This window comes from Melopsittacus undulatus, chromosome 2 (genome assembly GCF_012275295.1).
Source record: "Melopsittacus undulatus isolate bMelUnd1 chromosome 2, bMelUnd1.mat.Z, whole genome shotgun sequence".
In the NCBI taxonomy this organism is placed as follows: domain Eukaryota; kingdom Metazoa; phylum Chordata; class Aves; order Psittaciformes; family Psittaculidae; genus Melopsittacus; species Melopsittacus undulatus.
The window spans coordinates 89,547,515-89,567,951 of NC_047528.1; the positions used below are offsets into that span (position 1 = coordinate 89,547,515).

The 20,437-nt window shown below is 45.2% G+C and overlaps 1 protein-coding gene across 1 annotated transcript in view; it reads left to right on the forward strand.

Moving 5' to 3' along the window:
- The first annotated feature begins 4,278 nt into the window (after window positions 1-4,278).
- Window positions 4,279-20,437, forward strand: part of C2CD2 (C2 calcium dependent domain containing 2) — a 38,183-nt gene continuing 22,024 nt past the window's right edge. Inside the window, exons 1-4 of the mRNA XM_034072595.1 lie at window positions 4,279-4,677; window positions 6,861-6,959; window positions 17,182-17,301; window positions 17,726-17,824. Of these exons, the coding sequence (XP_033928486.1) occupies window positions 4,390-4,677; window positions 6,861-6,959; window positions 17,182-17,301; window positions 17,726-17,824 (606 nt within the window). The 5' untranslated portion in view covers window positions 4,279-4,389. The remainder of the gene's footprint in view (window positions 4,678-6,860; window positions 6,960-17,181; window positions 17,302-17,725; window positions 17,825-20,437) is intronic.

Sequence of the window (20,437 nt, forward strand, 5' to 3'; positions counted from 1 at the left end):
TTTCTGATCTAATGAAAAACTCAGTTCCTGGCAGTATGCTTTCTTAAGCACTTAAGAGATGTAGGCATTTGGGCAAAGAAGAATTGAATGACCTAAATGAATTGAAGTTTTTCTACTATGAAGTCATGGTGGATATTACTTTTTCTTCAGTAGAGATTGGTGTTTGGATAGATCTGTATCCCCTGGGTTTGCAAAAGGACCAAAAATAAAAGCAGTTAGCCAAAGTGCAAGTCTAATGATGTCAAACCATGTCATCATCTCACAGCTTTTTTTGCTACGGAGCAAGACTCCTTCGTTAAGAAGATGTTCTCTGGAAGACATGAGTTGGGGGGAGTTTTTCCAGATCAAAAGCCATCAGAGAGCTGGCCTCCTTCCTCCCACACTAGCTCCCAGTATGAAAGCTTGCTTAGTGGCACCTCCTCGGTGCCAGACTGCTGACCCTCTTCCAACAGTGCTTCTCTGGGCATCCCACCTTGCCTTTATTCCTGCTCTTTGCACACTCTCACTACAACTGTTGCAAAGCAGGGGACAATATCTCTGGTATGTTGAGTCACATGAAACAAGATGGGTCATCTGGAAAGGGTCTACAGAAAACAAACTGGAGAGTATACAAGACGGAGGACCAAATGGAGGAGCCCATCATCCAGCCTTAGCACTCCACCTCTTCTTGCCTCACAACTCCTGAGCAAATCTGCCTGTCAGTAGGTAGAAGGACATGCCTGTTACCTGCCTCTGGCACTGCAGGTAAAAGAGTGCAGGAGAGACTGAAATGCTACACGTGAAAGGGGAGATGGTCTCCTCTTCCGTGAGAAGTAACATGCTGAGGGGCCACATTTCAGGCATGAAGATTAATAGGTCTGCTTCCAGCAGTTGAGCTGTCACTGAAGAGTGTGTGGTGGTATCACCTCAGGCTGACCATTACACCAGCACAATTTCATTGTGAAGACATGGTTCTAGCCACCTCACAGGTAAAGCTGGCCTCACACAGCGTCCTGGGACACTGGAAAAAGCTCTGCTGGCCAAAGTGCAGTTTTGCCAAACTAAAGATTTCTTACACTATTATAATGTTCTGACAAAGCACTCCTTTCAGACTTCATGTTAGACTGCATCTTATGAACCTTCTCTTTCTTTCATGTGTGTAAAAAGTACTCTGGAGCTCAGAGACAAAGAATTATTGAGAGGTTTGGATTGATTTTACCTCTCTGCCTTGTAATTTTATGAGTGATCATTTAATCACAGTGATTGAACCTACTGTGCTTTTATTTTCTTGGTCATTGTTCTGCTCACAGCTCTAAAGATGGAATTGATTAAGTAACTATGATCTCATCCTGCTCCCTTTGCTTATATCTATAATGCAGGATAGTCTCAGATGAGCACTTTGCAGATGCTAGCACTGAGTGCATACCCTGCCGTGTCACACCCTGGCATACACATTTGCCTGTGCCAAGTCTAAGCCACCATTCCTGCAAGAAACCTGGGAAGTTCAAACAAATAGTCAAAGTCCTAAAATTCTGCCCACATTCTGTCTGTGGGGTGAAAAACAGCATCTCTGAACACGTGTGATGAACCTGGCAGCACTAGTTAACGGGTGAGAGTTCTTTATTGTCCATGTGCCCAGGGTAACTCTACCATCAAAACATTCTAACATAGCCAGAGGAAGCTACAGGGCTGTAGTTGTCTTCTTGCCTTTCCAACACAGAGTGAAACAGTTAACAAAATTAATACTTCAAAGGACCGAGACAGGACGTGTGCTAACCATGATGAATGATGCATTTATAGCTCTATTGTTCCAGAAACTTGTAAAATCAATTCTGTATCAATCTCACTCACTTTACATTATTTAAACTTGCTTTGCAGCCATCACTGACAGAGCTATATACTTGCTAATTAAAAGAAAATACAGGATTTGGGAAATGCGGAAGTTGCTTAATAGAAATACGGCACATAGCAGAGCCTAGAAGCATGTCAGAATCACAGTTCCCAGCTTCAAAGTACATGGAATTGTGAAAACCTAATTACTTTACTAGTCACATCCCCAGAGCTATGCTTTGATGGACAAGATCCTGGATGTTCAGAGAGGGCTATTCCAAGTTCACAGGTGCACAAAAAAGGAAAATAATTAAATATAAATTAAATATTAGCTCCACATACTTTTGCTATACTTCAAAAGTAAAAGTATAAAGTATTTCTAGTAACAAGATAGCTGTTAACGTTCTGTAAGAAAAAGCTGTCCTTAATAGTTCAATGTAATCTTCAAATACTTGAATTTAAGAGCAGCCTGTTCTTCTTACATAGGTACAGTCACCTAACTGCAGCAGATAAAGCCATGTTCTGGCCCTGTCAAGTTTGCACCTATAAGGTGCAAGTGTGAACAATGCATTTGCAACACAAAATGATCAAACTGCTTGTCAGGCGACCTCTTCCTCCTTCCAGAGGCCTAGCCCCAACATTTTAATGTACTATATTAAATGTTGAGAGAACAGCCTTTCAGGAATCCCAGGTCCCAGAGAACACGTGAAAATCTGGAGCAAAGATTATTTACATTTCATGGAAAAGGATCAGGTCAGGGAATACTTCATCAAACTGGACATATGGGCCCTGATGAGATGCACCCACAAGTGCTGAGGAAGCTGGAGATGCCATTACAAGGCTACTCTGTATCATCTTTGAATGATAGTAATGACTGGGATAAGTGCCCAAGGACTGGAGGAAAGCAAATGCCACTCCTAACTTCATGAAAGGCAGGATGGAGGATGTTGAGACCTGAGACCAGTCATCCTCACCTTGAAGGTGATGGAGCAGCTAATTCTGGACACCACTTCCAGATACATGAAGAACAAGAAAGTCATCAGGAGAAGTTAACATGGATTCACCAAGGGGAAGTCACGCTTGATCAATTTCATAAACTTGTACAATGAAATTACTGGCTTGGTAGATGAAGGGAGAGCAGTAGATATTGTGAACACAGGCTTCTGACACCGTCTCACACATGTGGAGCAAGAACTTCACTATCAAACTCAGTGACTTAATCACTGGTTGCTTGGGCATGTGAGTTGAGCATACAAGTGAGGTTCCTTGGCTGGGAACTGCCATGGGTAAGGAAAGTCACCACGAAAAAAACAAAGCAGGCAAAGGAAAGCACAAGAAAAATGAGGACACAAATAGCGATGAGCTGATAAGGTAGCACTCTGAAAACCAAACAGGAACTTACTAAAAATGAGTGTGACAGAAATAAATTATCACTAAACTTTTATTTACTATCAAAAGACAATTTCCTCCCCTTTATTGCAAACCTCATACTGATAACAAGTCATTCAGCATGGCTTGCAGAAAGTACTCGGCTCTGAGTTTACACTCCAGGATGCAAATCTCGGGGTATTTTTTTCTTCCTTCCAGTCAGTTTGACATCCTTGGCAGAGATGATGAAGCACCAGGAATTAAAAGTAAGGCCTTGGATAGAAAGTGGAGGGAACAATTAAATGTCTTGTAGTCTCGCCAGCTATTCCTGCAGTGCTGCGGAGGGGTGAGGAGGAAGAAGCAGATCAAAGCCCTGCAAGTGTTTCCCTGTTAGGTGAAGGGGTGCCTGGCTGAAATGCTCACCGAGAGGCAACGTGGCAGTTCTATCCACCTAGCTCTGTAATTCACATGAACTAGGTGACTATGTCTCAGTCTCTGGAACACAAACATTACATCATTTTACTTTTGGGGAGGGGGGGAAATCGGTTCTGCTTTGAAGCCGACTCCTGCTGCCCACGCGCAGGCATTACCACTTTTATCTATTGTATGTAAAGACATGAAGGGCTGTTCGCATTATTCTTCTCTTGCAGTTGTTGCTTAGTGTTCAAACGTCATCAGTAAATAACACTGATCTAAGGGGAAACGTTTTGTGGTAGGAAAACCAACATCAATTATTAGTTTGGCACCTCTTCCCCGGGCTTCTGAAAGCCCTATCGTCCCTATTAAAGTTCCCCGGTTTTACCCACCCGTGGGACCGCTCTTCTCGCCCCATTCCGCCGATACAGCAGACGGTTTCCCCGCGAAGCGCCGGCTCAGGACGTACCCGAACCCCCCCCGGTGCGGCCTGCACCCACAGACCCCCACTCCCACACGGGGCACTGGCGTCCCCTCACCCATAGCGCTGCGGGGCTCCGGGGTACCGGCTGGACGCCTGCCCCCCACCTCGCTCACAGGGCGCCCTGCCGGCAGGGGCGGGCCGGGCGGGGACTGCGCCGTGGGCGGGCGGGGCGGCGCGGCGCGGCGCACCCGCGGGCTGCCGGCAGGACGTGGTGCTGTTGCTCCCGGCTCAGGGCCCTGGGCGGGCTGCTGCTGCCTGCCGCCGCTTGTGCGCCTTGGTGGGGGCCGGTAGCGCGGCTCCCATTATGGTCAGCCATGGCGTGGCTGCCGGGCGGGCTGGCCGAGCTGCGCTGGTGCGCTCTGGTCGCCCTCTTCGTGGCGGCGCTGGCCACTCTGGCCGTCTACCTGGTGCAGTACGTGCTGCTGGCCCTGCGGCGAGGTCGGCCGCCGCCTCCGCCGCTGCCGTCGCCTCCACCGCGGCAGGACGAGCTGCAGGAGGAGGGCAGCTCGGTGCTGTCCTGGGCACTGTCGCTGGGCAGCTGGCGGCGGCAGTGGCGGCGGGCCTGGGTGGCGGCGCTCAGCGCCGAGGCGGCTGCAAGGGCGGTGAGTGCCGGGGACGCAGGTGAGGGGCGGCGGGCGGGAGGGCAACGGCGCCGCCCCGCCGCAGGGCCCGGCCTGGGAGTTCCGGGCGGTGCCGGCGGCGGCTCCCCCGAGCCCGCCGGGCTGAGGCCGGCGCCTTGGAGTGTCCCGTCGGGGCGGGCGAGGGCGGCGTGTGCCCCTGTGCCAGCGGGGGCTGCTCTCGCTCGGGGCGAGGAGCGGCTGTAAAGACACCGGAACTCGGTCCGGACGTACCTCGGGTGCTGTCAGCGCGGTGCTGGCAGCGACTGCTGGTGTGTTACTGTCCATGGGTGTGCGTGTGTGTATGGGTATGCAATGTATGTGTTTGTATATGTATGTATGTGTATATATACACATATGCGTACGTATGTGTATGTATATATACACATGTATATGTACTTGGTGGCAGTGTGACAGGAATTCACAGCAGGAGCTGGTCAGGGGCACGAAGTGGGCACATGTGCGGGAGCCGGGAGAAAAGGAAAGCCGTGATCCCCGGTGGCCCCTGGTAGGGGCTTGTGCGCCGATAACATTGTTCGGACCCAGGGAACAGGAAACAATGGAAACTTCCTGGCCTGGGAGCCAGCGTGGGGCCTGCAGCCCATCCTTCGGCAAATAACTCCTAGAGCCAGGCTTCCTTCGTGTTGTCTTACGCCTTGCTGAACCTGTGTGTGTGTGTGTGAGCGTAAGGCTGAGGGCTGGTGTCCTCCATGCAGCCGAGGGACGGTGGGTGCTTTGGGTATTGGTCTATTTGCTTTTAGCCCATGTCAGGATGAATGTTCAAAATGTGCCACCTTTTTGCATCCCATGCTACCCTTCTTCCAGAGGGCGCACTGTGCCGTGTGGCTTGTTGGTTTGTATACGTCCAGATGTAAGATGGGAGGAGGTTAGGTGAGGCTGTGGCAAACCAATTCTCCTGTCCTGAGGACTGAACCCTGTCATGTCAGTGGAAAGTGCTGAGCCTAAACTGTCTCAGAAGCGGCATGTACTCAGGTCTCCGAATTCGTGTGCAGCCCTCTTCCTATGCTTAGGAGGTTCATTTCCCAGCAGCCCACCAAGCTGTCTTCTTATGTGTCAGGCTGGGGGGGAAGGAAGAGTGGGGCAGTGCCTGTGTGTGAAAGATAAGGAAAGTATTAAACACTTTCCAGACATCACTGTAAGTTAGGGCAGCAGAAAAAAAAATACCTCGTCTGCCCTTTCACGTTGCACGGGGCAGTTGAGGAAAGCATGGGTTGTGCTAAGAAATTAAGATTTGCCTTGCACTTGTGGAAGAGAAGAGCCCAAACAGCTTGGGCACAGGTGCTGGGAACTGAAGGTAGCTAGAAACAAGCAGCAGCTTCCCGTCCCTGACTGCAGAGCAAAGCCACTTTGACAGGGCTACGTACACCCTCCCTCCTGCCCCTGGTGAGCAGCTGCAGCCATCTCTGACCATGAGTTCACTGCCTGGCACTGCAGCGTGGCATTCCTCCCGCTGTCAGCCTCCCAAAACAATGTCAGTGGCGCACAGCTAATGAAATTCCTGCGAGCAAAACAGCCCCGGGTGACAAGGGAAGCTGCTCTGGCTGTTTGGTGTGGGTAGCAGGTGGATAATGCAAGTGCTGATGCCTCTGAAGGCATTACCTCACTGCCAAAACAGGTATAAAGCTGCCTTTTCCTTGCTGTCTGTGTGAAGACTGAGGAGCTGTCATGACTGCCTGCCATCACCCATGAGGAAGGATTGAGGAGGGGAAGGTTTCTGTCCTCACCTCTGCAAGATGATGTTTGGGTTTTCTTAGTTTTGGCAGTGCAGCTCTATTATTAGGCCAAACCAAAAACGCCTCTTAAAACTACAGCATTGATTAATCCTTACTCAGGAAGAGCAGTTTCACTGAACTCTGACGTTGCTCATGGGCTTCGCTCTGCACTGTGCTATGTACCTTGATATTCTGATGCAGAGTAAGATGCGTTATGATTAGGCCCATAGTTATGTACTAAGTATAGGCGTTCAGGCTCTACCCTGTATTATGTAGTGAGGTGTCGTGCAATTAATACGTACAAGTTTTCATATACATTTGCAGTTCCATCTCCGGTTCTTCCAGGAACTTTACTAGCAGTGTATTTTTATTACTTGGTTTACAAGCAATGGGTTCATCACCTAATGATGCTTCCTTTTTTTAATTCTTTCTTAGGATTCACAGTTGCTTACATTTGAGGAAGATGACCCACCAGAACCACTTGAGCTAGAAGTTAAGCAAGTTGTTAGTATTGTAAAGTCAGCTCAAGAAAAGGTAAACTTCAGTTTGGTTTTGTTTCAGTGTACTTTTGGGCAGGAAATGATAACTTTTCTTATTAGTGTCAGTGGGAGTTTTATTTGTCAACGCTTCTGTACCCGTGACCTAAATTTGTTACGGCTGCTAAGAGGCTGCCTCTCTAGTGAACCTGTGCAAACTCTTTGCACTGACTCACTCCTTTTGCAAGTCATGAGCAGAATGTCTTCCAGGCTTTCTACCAAATGGGCAGTAACCAGGGTTATGCCAAGCTTATGGGTACATCCTCAATGAACTCGTAAGCTGCCGTCTCTCCCTACCCCCATCAGAACAATGGTTCCCCATCCTATTGCTGAAGTGTGGGGTGGGGATTTCATGAAGAAGGAAAGGGAAGGGAAACTTCTCCTCTGGGGCAAAAGCCTGCCTCTTGCTGTTTGTGTGGCTGATTACAGGTTTGCTCCAGAAGCTGGAGCTGGGTAAGTATTAGTGGAACAGGTGCAAAGTCCTGAGGGTGAAGTCTTTACTGAATCCCATACTCAGTGAGGAGAGAATGGTCTCCTTCTTCCTCTCCACATACCCCTTTCTTCCTCTTCCCCCACCCCACATACTGCACAGTGCTTTAGTGCATGTAGGGTGAAAATAAGGCAGAGTGTGGCTCTTGGAACAGAGTAAACATACACTGAAAGGAGGAAGAAAAAGTATATATGCATATTAGCAGAGATATGTTTTGCATTTTCATCCTAGTGACTAACTACTAGTCACATCTGCAAGGTTGCTCTGCTGCAGGTACCTGCATCAAATCAGTCTAATGCTTTTCTTCTAGTTTTGCTTTGTTAATTTGGTTTGTTTGTCTGATTTAGATGTTAAGCAGCTCTCCTATGATTCCTTTGAAAACTATGCATTCTTATCTGCCTGATACACAGCTCTAGGCACACCCTCATTGGTGGCAGCTGGGGATTGCCAACATGTAAATTTGTGCACTTGTTCACTGTCTTCTTCCCCTTGTCCCTTCTGTTTTTTTCCCCTGCCAGTGGTCCCTGCCTTAGCAGTGGTGTGAGAGAGAGATTGGAGTTGGTTGGGCTGTAGAATAGGCACTAATATTGCTCTGTGCCACTGGAAGACACAAGAATGGGAAATTTTAAGGAGAAGGAAGTACTAGGCCTGAAAGTGGTGTGCTGTGTACCATGTGAAGTCAGCAACTGAGGGAGATCCACCACAAATAAAAGCTAGTGTCTAACAGCAAAAAAGTATGTGACTTGCAGCACAGTGTCTAAAACATTGCTGGAAGGCTGGCAGAGCTGCAAGTGTGTTTGCATGGGAGGTGACCAGGAGGTTTAGGTCCGTTGGCTGCTCTTGGCCAGCGTCAAAGTTCAGCAGGGTGCATGGGGCTAGCTCTGTGCTCACAGTACTGTGCCCGTGGCTGCACCATGATGAAGAGTGTCCCAGGGCTAAAACCCTCTTTTGTCTTGCCTGTGTGCCAGAACCAAGGCACAGCACTGCAGTTCTGGATTTCCCTGAGGTCATGCTGTACCACTGGGAACATCTCTGCTGCAGTCCTCAGCTGACTTACGTGTTGTTTAACAGTAGATTCTGCCTGCCATAGCAGTGAGGTTAGTGCCTGTGGTGCCCTCTAGGCACCTTCACCTGCTGTGGTTAAGCTTGGGCAGTGGAAGGCAGCAAGTGCTGACTCCATGGGAGCCTGAGCCCAGGGAGCTGTTTGCTGTTGTAGGGCTGTTCTCTTGCTTTCCTCTACCTGTGGCTTTGTAAGCCTGCACCCTCCCTTATGCAGTCGTTGGTCCTTGTCTGACCTTGGGTTACATCATTTCAGTATGTTAATCAAGCTGTTATACTGCAGCCAGCAATCTAATGTGGTTTTGCACCAGCTTAAACCAATATAAGCACATTTTGAAATGTATTGGATTAAACCAGGTTTGCTTACGTAAAGTGGGTTTTTTCTGAACTGCCCCTAAACCTATTTCCATCATCTTGTGCACAGCTGCTGGGAAAATTTCTCAGAATTATTCTTACTTTTTCAGTTAAGGTACAACCTTAATATTTATTTGGTTTCAGTCTATAATAACCTTAGAGTGGAACTCTGATAGCTACTTTCCCTCCTACCTTAAATGCATGCCTTTCTCTGAAACACCTCGGGAGTTCTCTCATGCAGTAATCATGTCTCTTATGTATTCCTCAGGTAATAGCAAGGGTCCAAAGTTTTTTTTTTTTGTGCTGTTTTCTTTTACCCCCTTACTTTTCAAGCTCTTTATCTTTGCATGTGAAATTGAAATCTCTTTCTGTAGCTTGTCCAAACTCAAACTTCTGATATATCTTTGCAACTCACTGCTGGTATGACTGTCTCTGAATGTGTTTTGTGACCACATGCTGCATGTTTACCAATGTTGTAGCATCTCACAGAGCTCTGCACTTGTCTGAGGCTTCAGCTGCCATAAGACTGTTGTCCTGCAACTGGTCCAAAATGCTGCTTTACTTGTGGTCTGTATGGCAAGCATGTATAAGTGCCTTGGTTCAGGAGTCTGGGCTTGATTTAATGCATGTTGTTTCAAATATGTATTTGACCTTGCATCAGAAAGGTTGTGGTCATCAAAGGAAGTATAGGATTGAAGGTGAGAGATCAAAATAACAATAAACATGGGATGTGTAATACTTGAACACAGCTGCATGCTGACAGAGCCCTGTGGTATGTCTTTTGTGGTGGGTGGTCCTCTGTCCTCTTGAATGCTGGGCCATGGGGCACAGCCAGGTGATGATTCTGCTTGCTGCTGGGAGTGAGCCTTCTGCCTGGGAAGCCTTGCTTCAAACCAGTACAGGATTGCCAAGCTGACTATAATTACTGTATTACTGCTCACAGCCCTGTTTATCACCAGGACGCAGGCTGACATGTGCTGTCCTTAGGTATATACACACTGTCCTTGGCTTGAAGAAGCTGAAAGTTGTAAAACTGGTGTGTGGTCCGCAGTGCAGCGCTGCAGACATGGTTGGGGAAGCTGCTGGTTGTCAGCCTGGCCAAAGCTGTTGTGACAGAAACAGGCTGCTCTGGGGCTGAAGGTTACACTACACTGCTTCTTGACAAAGCCTCTATTTATACGTCACCTTCACTCCAGTTTTGGGCCACAGCCTAAATATATAGGATGAAGTGGCCCATTTTCATTCTGTGGTGTTTGTTGTTTTGTTTCAATAAAGTATACGTTAGGAATATTCTTAGCTAATTCTGACAGCGTTTCCATTACTGCAGTCTGTTTTCAGAGGCTTTGAACTTCACAACAACAAAAAAGGCAACAAAAAAAGATGATCCTCTTGGAGACTTGGTACAGAGGGTTTGGATGGAGTAGGCTACAACAGAAGTCTCCCTTGTTTTCCTGCTTCATACCTAAATAGAAAGGGGTAAAATGCCCTCAGAGTGCCATTCCATTAATGAGTGATAAGAAGTTGCTATACAGGGAGTGACTGTCTGGGATTACAGCAGGCAGCAGCAAATATGAAAGCCTCATGTTATTTCTTATATGATGGATCTTGCTGAGGGAAATGGTGGAGAGAAAGGATGACTGTTTCACAGGCATCTGAGAAGTCCTGTTTTCTGATGAGCTGTGCAGCATATCCGGAGAGCCCTTATTAACCCACACAGCTGTCATAGCTTCATCTGGTATCACTTTGCAGCCACCCCGCTGCGAGCTGGCAGCCTGTGTTTGTGCCACACTGGGATGTCAGGGTTTCCAGTTCCACTTGCTCTGAAGCAGGTAGAGACATTGTGCAGCAAAGGCTACTTTCTGCTCTGTGAAAGACTGGTTTCTCATTGTCACTGCTATGGTACTGAGATCATTCTGAGCTATGTCCATGTGTTTCTTTCCGATTATTTTTGGTGGGGTGAACTGTCCTGACTATCATGTGCAGTTCCTTTTGTCTTTAACTCCCTGTTTTGCTTGAAAAGCTGTCCTGGAGCTTTGCTGCTTTAATGATGGTGGTTTTTACAAGCCTAGGTGGAATCATGGCCCTTGCAGCTTGCTTCTGTACTAGTGTAATTTTTTGTCTTTATTTACTTTTCTTCCATGGTGCTTGCTGTCATATCAAGCAAATATCATGTAAATATATCATGAAGTTTCCTTGGCTAAGTAAGTTGTTCCTTAAGTATCCTTTCACAATATTGTCCTGCCTTGTAAGTCATTCCTGTGCACCCATTCTCTGCAGCAGCTCCAGTTAAATCTGTCTACTTGAACTTGATAGCTGAAGTGACACACAGCCCTACAGACAAGGTCTTGCCATGCAAGATCACTGCTTCTTTGTGTCTCTGAAAGTACTTTCCTGATGCATTTTAAGCTTCCAGTCTGCCTGTCATGTGGCTGCTTCATGACGTGACTGGCTTGATGCATCAATGTCTCTTCCTCTGGTGTTCTCCCAGTGATAATGCTGCCCTTTGTATGAGTAGTATTTGTTAATTCTCCTACACATGCTCTGTATTTTGAATTATATTTCTTTTCTTTTCTTGCTTTTTTCCCCATCATTTCCGTGTGATGTCTTAATCTTCCTTTATATTGCTGCTTCCCAGCTTGCCTTCCTCAGTATCACACTTTCTCCTGAGGGATTTTGAACCTTAACTATGCAATTGGGTTGGTGCCTGACAGACTCCTTTGTAACTTGCTTCCACTTTCACCTCCCTGCTCACTGTACTGTCTTCTCCTTTTCAAACACATCCCCATGCACCATTAAGTGCAAGCTTAATTATCAGTGTGGTGACCCTACTAAAACAGACAAGACAACATAATGGATCTCACCTACTTAAGAACTAAGTGTCTTGTAGAAGGAAAACACCAGGGTGGGGATTTGTTTGTTTCAGTGGTGATAATACTGGTTTGGGCACTGTCAGGTAGCCTGCCTGTCTTCGTCGCCGCTGCAGATGTGCGTGAGCATCCTACAGGCTTGTGCCACATCTGCTGTCTTGGCACAGGGGTTAGGGATACCTCAGCAGTCCAGTGGCACAATGTGTCTGTGTCTCTGCAGCAGAATGTCTCTCCAAGCTACTGTCAAGCTACTGCAGCACAAACTGGCAAACTTTTCCTGTGTTTTATTGTCTTCAGTGGTGTGTCTTTACAAACTAGCAAGTCTGTTTCTGGTATTTATTTGTTTTCCCCCTTTTAAAGTGTAAGTACTGCTTCCTGTCCTTGCTCTGTTTGATATTCACTTAAGTTGATAGGTGTATTGAAAATTCTTCCTGTCCTGTCTACTTGTACTCCCTGCTCATTTATTTTATCCCCGTCCAGTCTCAAAGGAGTGGATAAATTCACATGTTGTATCAGTTTCTGCTTTGTTTCTGTTGCTAACATGGCAATTCTCTCTCTCATGCACTCATTCTATCATTCACTCTGCCTTCACCCTGGTGTTTACCATTGTTTTGGGAAACTGGTCCAAGGTTGTCTCATTATATTTGTAGACAAATTTGCTTTGATACCAGCTTCTAAAAATCCACCTCTGGCTGTGCCTGTATTAGACACTTCACTCCTTCAGTTTGTATGAGTCACTTGGTAAACTGCTTGGGTAAAGAGGGAATGGTGAAGAAGCTAGAGAAACCCCCTCAAGAAGCCAATGCATAGGCTCTGATAACCAAGGAAGATCATGTAATTCTTATGCTGAACAGCTGTTATGACTATCAAAAGGCAGAAGTTTCTGACTGTAAAGTTTTCTTACAGTTAAGTTTTAAGCTGAGCACACAAACTGTTGATGTGGGCATTGACAAGGGAAGTTTTCCATGCCAAAAAAAAGAGCCTTCTCCTTCTCAGAGGAGTACTCCAAAACAAACATGGAAAATCATGGAGGTCCTAAATCTAATAGCATACTGATCCCTACAGCTGAGATCAAGGCAGATTTCACTGTGTGGCTGCTTCATGGCATGTACTCATTTTCTTGTGAAAATGGTGAAGATTTGTGTTACATACTACAGAGTAACCTGCTCTTCCTGGAGATAAATACCAAGTGCAGTGAAACTTACAGGAAAAAGGCAAGCAAGGCCTATGATGCAGAGGGTTTTACCCATACATGTGATGTGGTCGTGGCCTGGGGAAGGTGAAGAATACCCTAGCCGGCGGGGCTGTCAGAACTTCCCTCTGAAGTCATGGCCCTTCACCCTCCCTTGGCCACAGAAGGCAACCTGCTGCTACATGTGGAGAGGGGAAGGAAGAGTTACAAAAAGGCCATACATAATACACAGATCAGTGTGTGCCGGCGCCAAAACTGAAACCTCCAGGCAAGAGGACACCATGTGTGAGGAGCAGAGGCACTCCAGTGCTCCTGGAGCTGAGACAGCTTCTGTTGCTACTTGAGGAAGGAAATAAAGCGAAATTTTGCAGTTCTGTCCAGAAGAACGACAAAGGGAAAAAGTCAAGCTATAGAAGGGGAGAGCAAAGCCAGGGGAAGGGCTTAAATAGCTGTGGGTACACAAGTTCAGACACTTTGAGTTTCTCAGAAAAACTTGAGTCTTTCTCAAGTGCTGTAGTGCTTTTCAGTCTCCTTTGTTCCCGCAGTTGTTTATTGGAAGTAAATTTTTTAGGATAATTATGCTAACAGTTTCAGACATGTGTAAGCAAGGTGTGTTACAGCATCTGCAGCTTGTTGGATCTGGGTACCCATGTCAGGCAGATGGGGAGCAGAGCCCAGCCATGTCAAGGAATTTTGCCCCATCAGCTCACCCACAGCGTGGGCTAGTGTGGTCAGGATCAGGGATGGCGACGAGTGATGGGAGAGGCTGGAGGGTGTTGAGGAGCTAGCAAGAATAACCCTGGCATGGGGGTGATCAAGTGCCAGGAGTCAGCTGAATGTGGGAAGGAATAGCAGGGGGCTGAGAAGGAGCAGGGTGCAGTCTTGCTGGTGAAGGCATCTGAGGAAGGGCTGAGAATCCCTTCCATGGGAAATCCCCAAAATACATGGAGAGACCTTGGCTGTTGACAGCTAGAGCTGCGGAGGTGCTGGAAAGAGAAAATACATTGGTCCTGCTGATAGAAGAGTCCTGATTTCTTTGTGCTTCTACTTCACCTCATCCTTTTTCTAATTCAGGAGGTCATGCTTGTCCAGATGTAACAACGGAGTAACAACGTAGGTAACAAGGTTGAGAGGTAACAACAGAGAGCTGGGCTGTTATCTCTCTGGGAGTCCAGAATTAGCCAGCCACAGTTTCTGTGTGGTGGTATAAGGGCCTAACTTTTAAAGAGCAGTTTGTTATAAGAATGCCAGGTTTTCTAGACTCTAAACCACAAGGTGTTGATGACTGGGGATGAACTGTGATAGGAGGGATGGGAGAGAAAGGTGAGGAAGATAAATGAAGAGCAACTCAATTCCCAGCAGTTCAGGTGCTACTGTTTCTTGTGGACATCTGTCCTTCCTCTTCTCTGACAACCAGAAAGGGGTCCTTTGCCCGACCCTCCCTTCTCCTGCTCTTCATCTGTACAGAGAAAATGAGTTTGAGGAAGCAGCATGGGTGGGGGCATGGAAGAAGAGGAGTGTAGCAAAGGAAGCCTCAGTATTTCTCTTCATGTGACTATTCTGGGGAAAATGGCCTACATGTTTCTGCTCTTGTCTATCAAAGTCATCCGCTACACTTCTAAAGGAATGTCACTTAAAAAGGGAAGCAGCAGTTGCGGTCTCTTTAATCAGCTTCTCACCACATGTGGCAGTAACCTAGATGAAAACAGAATTGCTTTCTCTTCAAATTCTAGCCCATTCTCTCTGTATTCTGACTCCATAATCCATCTTGCTGCCAGAACAAAGGGATTCAGCTGATATACAGGCATATTACTTTCCATTTACAAATGTGGAACCCGTCCTTTTTCTGACTGGATTAAAAATTAGACCTCTGTACCTGAAGACCACAGTTATTTTATTGAAAGTGAGGGAGAAGGGGAGTAGGACTCTCTTGAGGAGCTGTAGAAAGGAGAGTGAAAATTGCCCTACCTGCAGCGCCTGTTTCCATCCTTTACTCAGAAGTAAACATAATTATGAAGAAAGTGGCACATTAACTCATCTATCAACTCTTCTGCCACACTTCGTTTTTTAAGCAGTAATCAACCATGTACCTTAGTGTTAAACATCCAGAAATTCCAGACAAATGGCTTTGCATCGCATATGCAGCAAGTCCAACTTGTTCTGAGTGCACTGAACCTCCTATGCATGTGTGGATGAAATGTACATGGATGATAAACCCACTGCATTTAGGACATGCAGGTGTCATCAGCTTTTGCATCAGACCTCTCCTTTTCGTTTCTTTGCCCTTGAGAAAGAAGGAAGAGCCTATTCATTTTTGAAGTGTTAAAAGAGCAGCCATGCCAATCCATCCTTGTGAATGAAAGGAGCAATACTGTGTTTCAGCTCAGCTTCTGAGTTAAAAATATAATAGAATCATAGAATAGTTAGGGTTGGAAAGGACCTTAAGGTCATCTAGTTTGAACCCTACTGCCATGGGCAGGGACACCTCACACTAAAACATGTCACCCAAGGCTTCATCCAACCTGGCCTTGAACACCGTCAGATACGGAGCATTCACAACTTCCCTGGGCAACCCATTCCAGTGCCTCACCACCCTCACAGTAAAGAACTTCCTCCATATATCCAATCTAAACTTCCCCTGTTTAAGTTTTAACCCATTATCCCTTGTCCTATCACTACAGTCCCTAATGAAGTGTACCTCCCCAGCATCCTTATAGACCCCCTAATAATAACAAATAGAATAAGCACTTAGGCTCTTTGTTCTTGTTAGCTATTAAAAATGCATAAAAATCAGTTATGTTCTATCATACTAGTGGGTACTCATTCTGAAAGGTTATATAGACTTTGAGGAGAGGTGAGGGAAACTGATTCGTCCACTCCTAAACTATAATTTGCAGAAGACAAACCTGAAAAGGCAAATCTTGTTGCTTATGAATGTGGTTGGGATTTTTATTTGCCATGTCCACCTCTTCCCCCTGTTTCTTAGTAATTAAGTCTCTACCTTAATGGATGTGCTCTAAAGCCTTTGATAATGCTCTGGTTCTTCTTAAAAATGTATGCTATAGAGCTCTGGGAGATTAAATGTATTTAAGGAGAGACTGATAAGGATCTTCCAGAAGGTACATGATTCATTTTAAAGCCTTCTGCTTCAATGCTAGTGGCCGTAAGTGAAGCAGTAAGTGCACAAACATAATTTAATAGCTTGCATGCAGAGTTTGTGTCAACAAATCCTGCAGCAAGTTATTTGTCTGCGCATTGCATTAACCTGGATAACTTTGCCTGAGTCAGCTTAAGGAGGGCTCAGCTATCCTTTCCAGCAGTGGAGATGTGAGGGCAGTAACCACAGAGGGACAGTGACAAGCCTGTTTTCAACCAGCAAAGCTGTTTGCAGAAGCAGCTTCTCTCTGGCATAATAAGCCATTTCTCACTTCTGTACCTGGGGCATTCCTGTGCTACCAGGTGCTTTCTGCACACTCCAGGGATTTTGCAGCCCCAGCACTTCAGTTGGTTTGCAGAGGAGAGGGAGGAAAAATCACTTAACTATCTGTATACTCAGTATGATAACAAGTTAATCTTTCTGTGCTTAGAAGTGAGGGAGTGTACTCAAGGAAGTCCATTGCAGTTGAGTGGCATACGCTGTTCCCCAGACATTTAGCTAAATCACCAAATTTTAGGACCTTTCTTGATCTGTTCAAAGACTTGAATAAACTTTTAAAGGCTCCTGCCCGTTCCCACCCCCTGGGAATTGGAATTGATCAGACAAAATCCTCTTCTACAGCAGCAGGGTTATGTCAAAGTTTCACATCTGTAGGATACCAATAAATCAAGTATTGTTTGGTGAAACCATCTGTCCCTTGGTAGTCTACTTAGTTGAGAGCAGAAGAGGGAAAAGAAGAAGCTTGTTTCCCTTATGCAAATTGTGATTGTCGAGCTTTTAAAACACAGGAATCTTTGTCAGGTGAGGAGTTAGTTTTGCATTAGATAACAATACGAAAGAAATTTTGGAAAATATGAGAATTTCCAAGTATTAAATTTCACATCCAGAAGTGAACACTTGAACTGTGGTTTATAGAAGGTACAGAACGGGGTAGGGATGTTTATAAGACTGCATAGAAATCTTCCACCTACAGAATATAGCATAATTCTTGTAGCGTAAAGTCCTTCCTTCTCTTAGTTCCTTTCCTGCCTCCAGCAAACCTTTTGAAGACTAATTTGTTTTTTCCATTCTTATCTCTTCCCATCCCTTTCATTTAATCAGGTGGTTTCTTGCAATGTTGTGGGAGATTCCGTTAAATTTGTATTCACTGTCTCACCCGCTTCATCCACGGCTGCAGAAGGTCAGTCATACAGCGTGAAACTCTCTCCACTTCACTTGCAGGTAAAGTGTTCAGTGTTGTTCTCTTTCTTCCTCCTTTGGTTACATCTTAACCCACAGCTGAGTTGAGCCTCCTGTTTGCAAAATGCATACAAGCTCATGTTAACTGTGGTAGAACATTTATTAGTACAACAGTTTCCCTCTGGAGCAAGTGATAAGTTCATAAATTGAGCTGCATTTTTAGGGCACTGCAGATAAGTAACACATTGGTTAGACTGTTTGAATGTATATAACAACAATACCCTTTTTTGACTAGCAAGTACTCTCAAAGCTTAAGTAACTTCTGCCTTCTTGGACTGTCACTTTGAGTTTGCTTACTGAGAAACTGGTCTCATTCTTCCTTTGGCAAGGCTTACTATGGAGCTTAACCTTCAATTTCTTTATAGGACACCAGAACATTCTCCAATAACTGCTTTCCTATCCACAGCTTCAGCTCTACGTGAAAGATGGAGGAGAAGATGTCAAAGTTGACTGGCTCCTCATTAATGCCAATGAAACGAACTTTGAGATCCAGCCACTGCAGGAGGTTAGTAGATTTTGTTTGCTGTAATGGTTGAGAAGACGGGTCTCCATCCCTTGAATGTAAAACCCAGTGTAATTCTTTTGATTAGCAGTAGAGGTGTCTAAGAGCTAATGTAACAGGTGAGGCTGGAAGAGCAAAATGCCTGTTCCCTCCTGTTGCCTCCTTTCAATAAGCATGGAGCGGTTACCTGTTGGTAGTGCTGCCTTGAGCTGCTTCAGTGAAACCTGTTACGGTTCATCCAGCAAAACCAAAAACATCTCTGAAATCTAGGTGCATTTCTCAAGATTCTGAAACATTACAGGTAAACCAAGTCTGTGTCTGACAGACAAATGACTTTGCAAACGTTTTTCATCCACATTCAGAGGTATGAAAAATGTATTTTCCTAAATATCTTCTCTCAGATCTCTTCTGAAATAATAATAGAAAAATAATTGTAATGGTATTCACATCAAGGTAATTACAAAGTTGCCCTCATTAACTTGAATCAGTTTGGAAATTAGGCAACAATAGCTCTGAAACAGCTCTGAAAACATACAGTTATGTAAGGAAATGATGGATGATCCAAAAATATCTTGATGCTTTTAGAATTGTGCCTTATCTTAGTATATAAACACTCATTCATTAAGGATTTTTTTTTTACTGGGACATCCCCTGAAAGATTTCCTTCATGACTGAGGCTCTGCTGTCTTTGACCCTTTACAGTGTCTGGGGATTTTCAGCACAAACATGATGACTTAAGCCTTTTTTACAACAGAGAGTGAAGACTTGATTTTGTTTTGTGAAGCTGGTTTTCTGAATGAAGGCCTCATTAAAAAATAGGTTTATTGTACAGTAAAGCTGCTTCTGAAGCCCTTGTACTAAGTGACCTAGAATTATAATAATTTATGATTATAGTTTTTAAACACAAAAATGTGAAACTCATAACCAAAGACAGATGACTCTTTTGAAGTGTGTTTTAATGTAGACTTTACTGTGCACATATAGCAGTGTAATAAGGTTCTGGTGGCATGCTGATTATCCACATACTGAACAGTCATTAAGTACTTACTGACAAATGCAGATGACTGGTACAGTTACTGGACTTCACAACCTGCTTTTTGGGAGATGCCAGGGTTTCAAAGGAGTTGCAACTTGCTGTGCTTTGCCATGTTCTATAAATGAGCCTGTTAAGTTCTTAATAGGAGCTTTATTTTCCCTTTGAAGTTTCTATTAGCACTTAGGGAAGAGGGGAGGCAACAAACAGAGAGCTAAAGCCTGTGAGCAACATACACTCGGAAATTGCTTCTGCTCCTAAACTTAAATGTCAACTTTTGTGTTGTTTCTTCTTTTGGAAGCAACATTGTGCTTACAGATAAGTACCTTTTTTGGCTTGTGATCATCTACACAGTGGTTTTGTCTTCAGTCAAATACAACCTATTTTCTGTTGATAATAGCTGGGTGAACCTGAGTTGCATTTGGCAAGGTGGCTGGTTGACAGGGCTTGGGTTCACATGCAGTGACTTCATGTCCTGGTGTGCCCCAAGCTGGGCATGGTAGCTGGCTGTATGCCCTTAGCATATGTCAAACCCAGAGCAAAATGTCTTTTCTCAAGCCTTTTTGGTTGGCAGTTAAGGCATTGTGGCTTGCCTTTTAGAGGGTGTTATGATGGAGCGTTACTTTCCAAATAAGTATATTTAAAAATGAGGTTGGGCAGACAGGAGGCTTTTCAAACAAACTGCTTTCCAAATAACTATGGAAACATTAGAAAATACCTATAAGTAGAAGACATATTACTGTTGTTGCTGCTGTTACTGTTAAATAACAGATATCAGATTAGGTTGATGGCAAAGCAAGAGGCAGCTGGGATTTTACAATTGTCAGTGTTCTTCATCAGGATCTAGCTAAGGGCAGGGGAGGGAAATTGCCTAGTCAAAACTAACCACGATTTATCAGCTTATTTAAGTCATTCAAGTAATGAAATGATGGAAACTGAGGCTTCAGACAACCTAATTTACTTTCATATTTTTTAAAGTGAAAGGGTATTATCTGCAAGTTGCAGATGATACTCTTTCCTTGGTGATTGTTTGAGGAGCACAGTGTGAACAAGGCAGCGTTTCTGTAGGACTTGCCAATGTTGTTGTATATTTTGAAATATAGGGACCCGTCATCAAAGGGCAGTTAGGTAAGAAGGCAGTGAAACAGGATTTTTGTACACAACATTCCTGGGATTTTTATGAAACACCCTAAATGTTGCTATAACACTTGAGTAATTGGGAAACAGCTGTTACTCCAAGTCTATTTGACCTGTTGTGCAAGCTGCAAGCATACCTTTAAGAGTGCAGAAGTCATTGCGTGATCATTCCTCTACACCTAAGAAACGACTGAGGCTTTTGAAATGACAGATTGCCTCTTGTGCCGAGAGCTCTCTGTAGTGGAGGAGCATTGTGCAGGGTGTCCAGGGTGGCAGAGCAAAGCCTGTGCAGAGATGAGGTTCTTTGAGGCTACAGCTGTTGCTGCCTCACAGCTTTGATGTGCTGTGTGGCTGCACTGGTGTGGGTCAGGGAGTGCTGAAAGCTGGTGGTACACAGACAGCACTATCAGAGCAGTCTACCAGGATTAGGCCTTCAGTCCCCCACT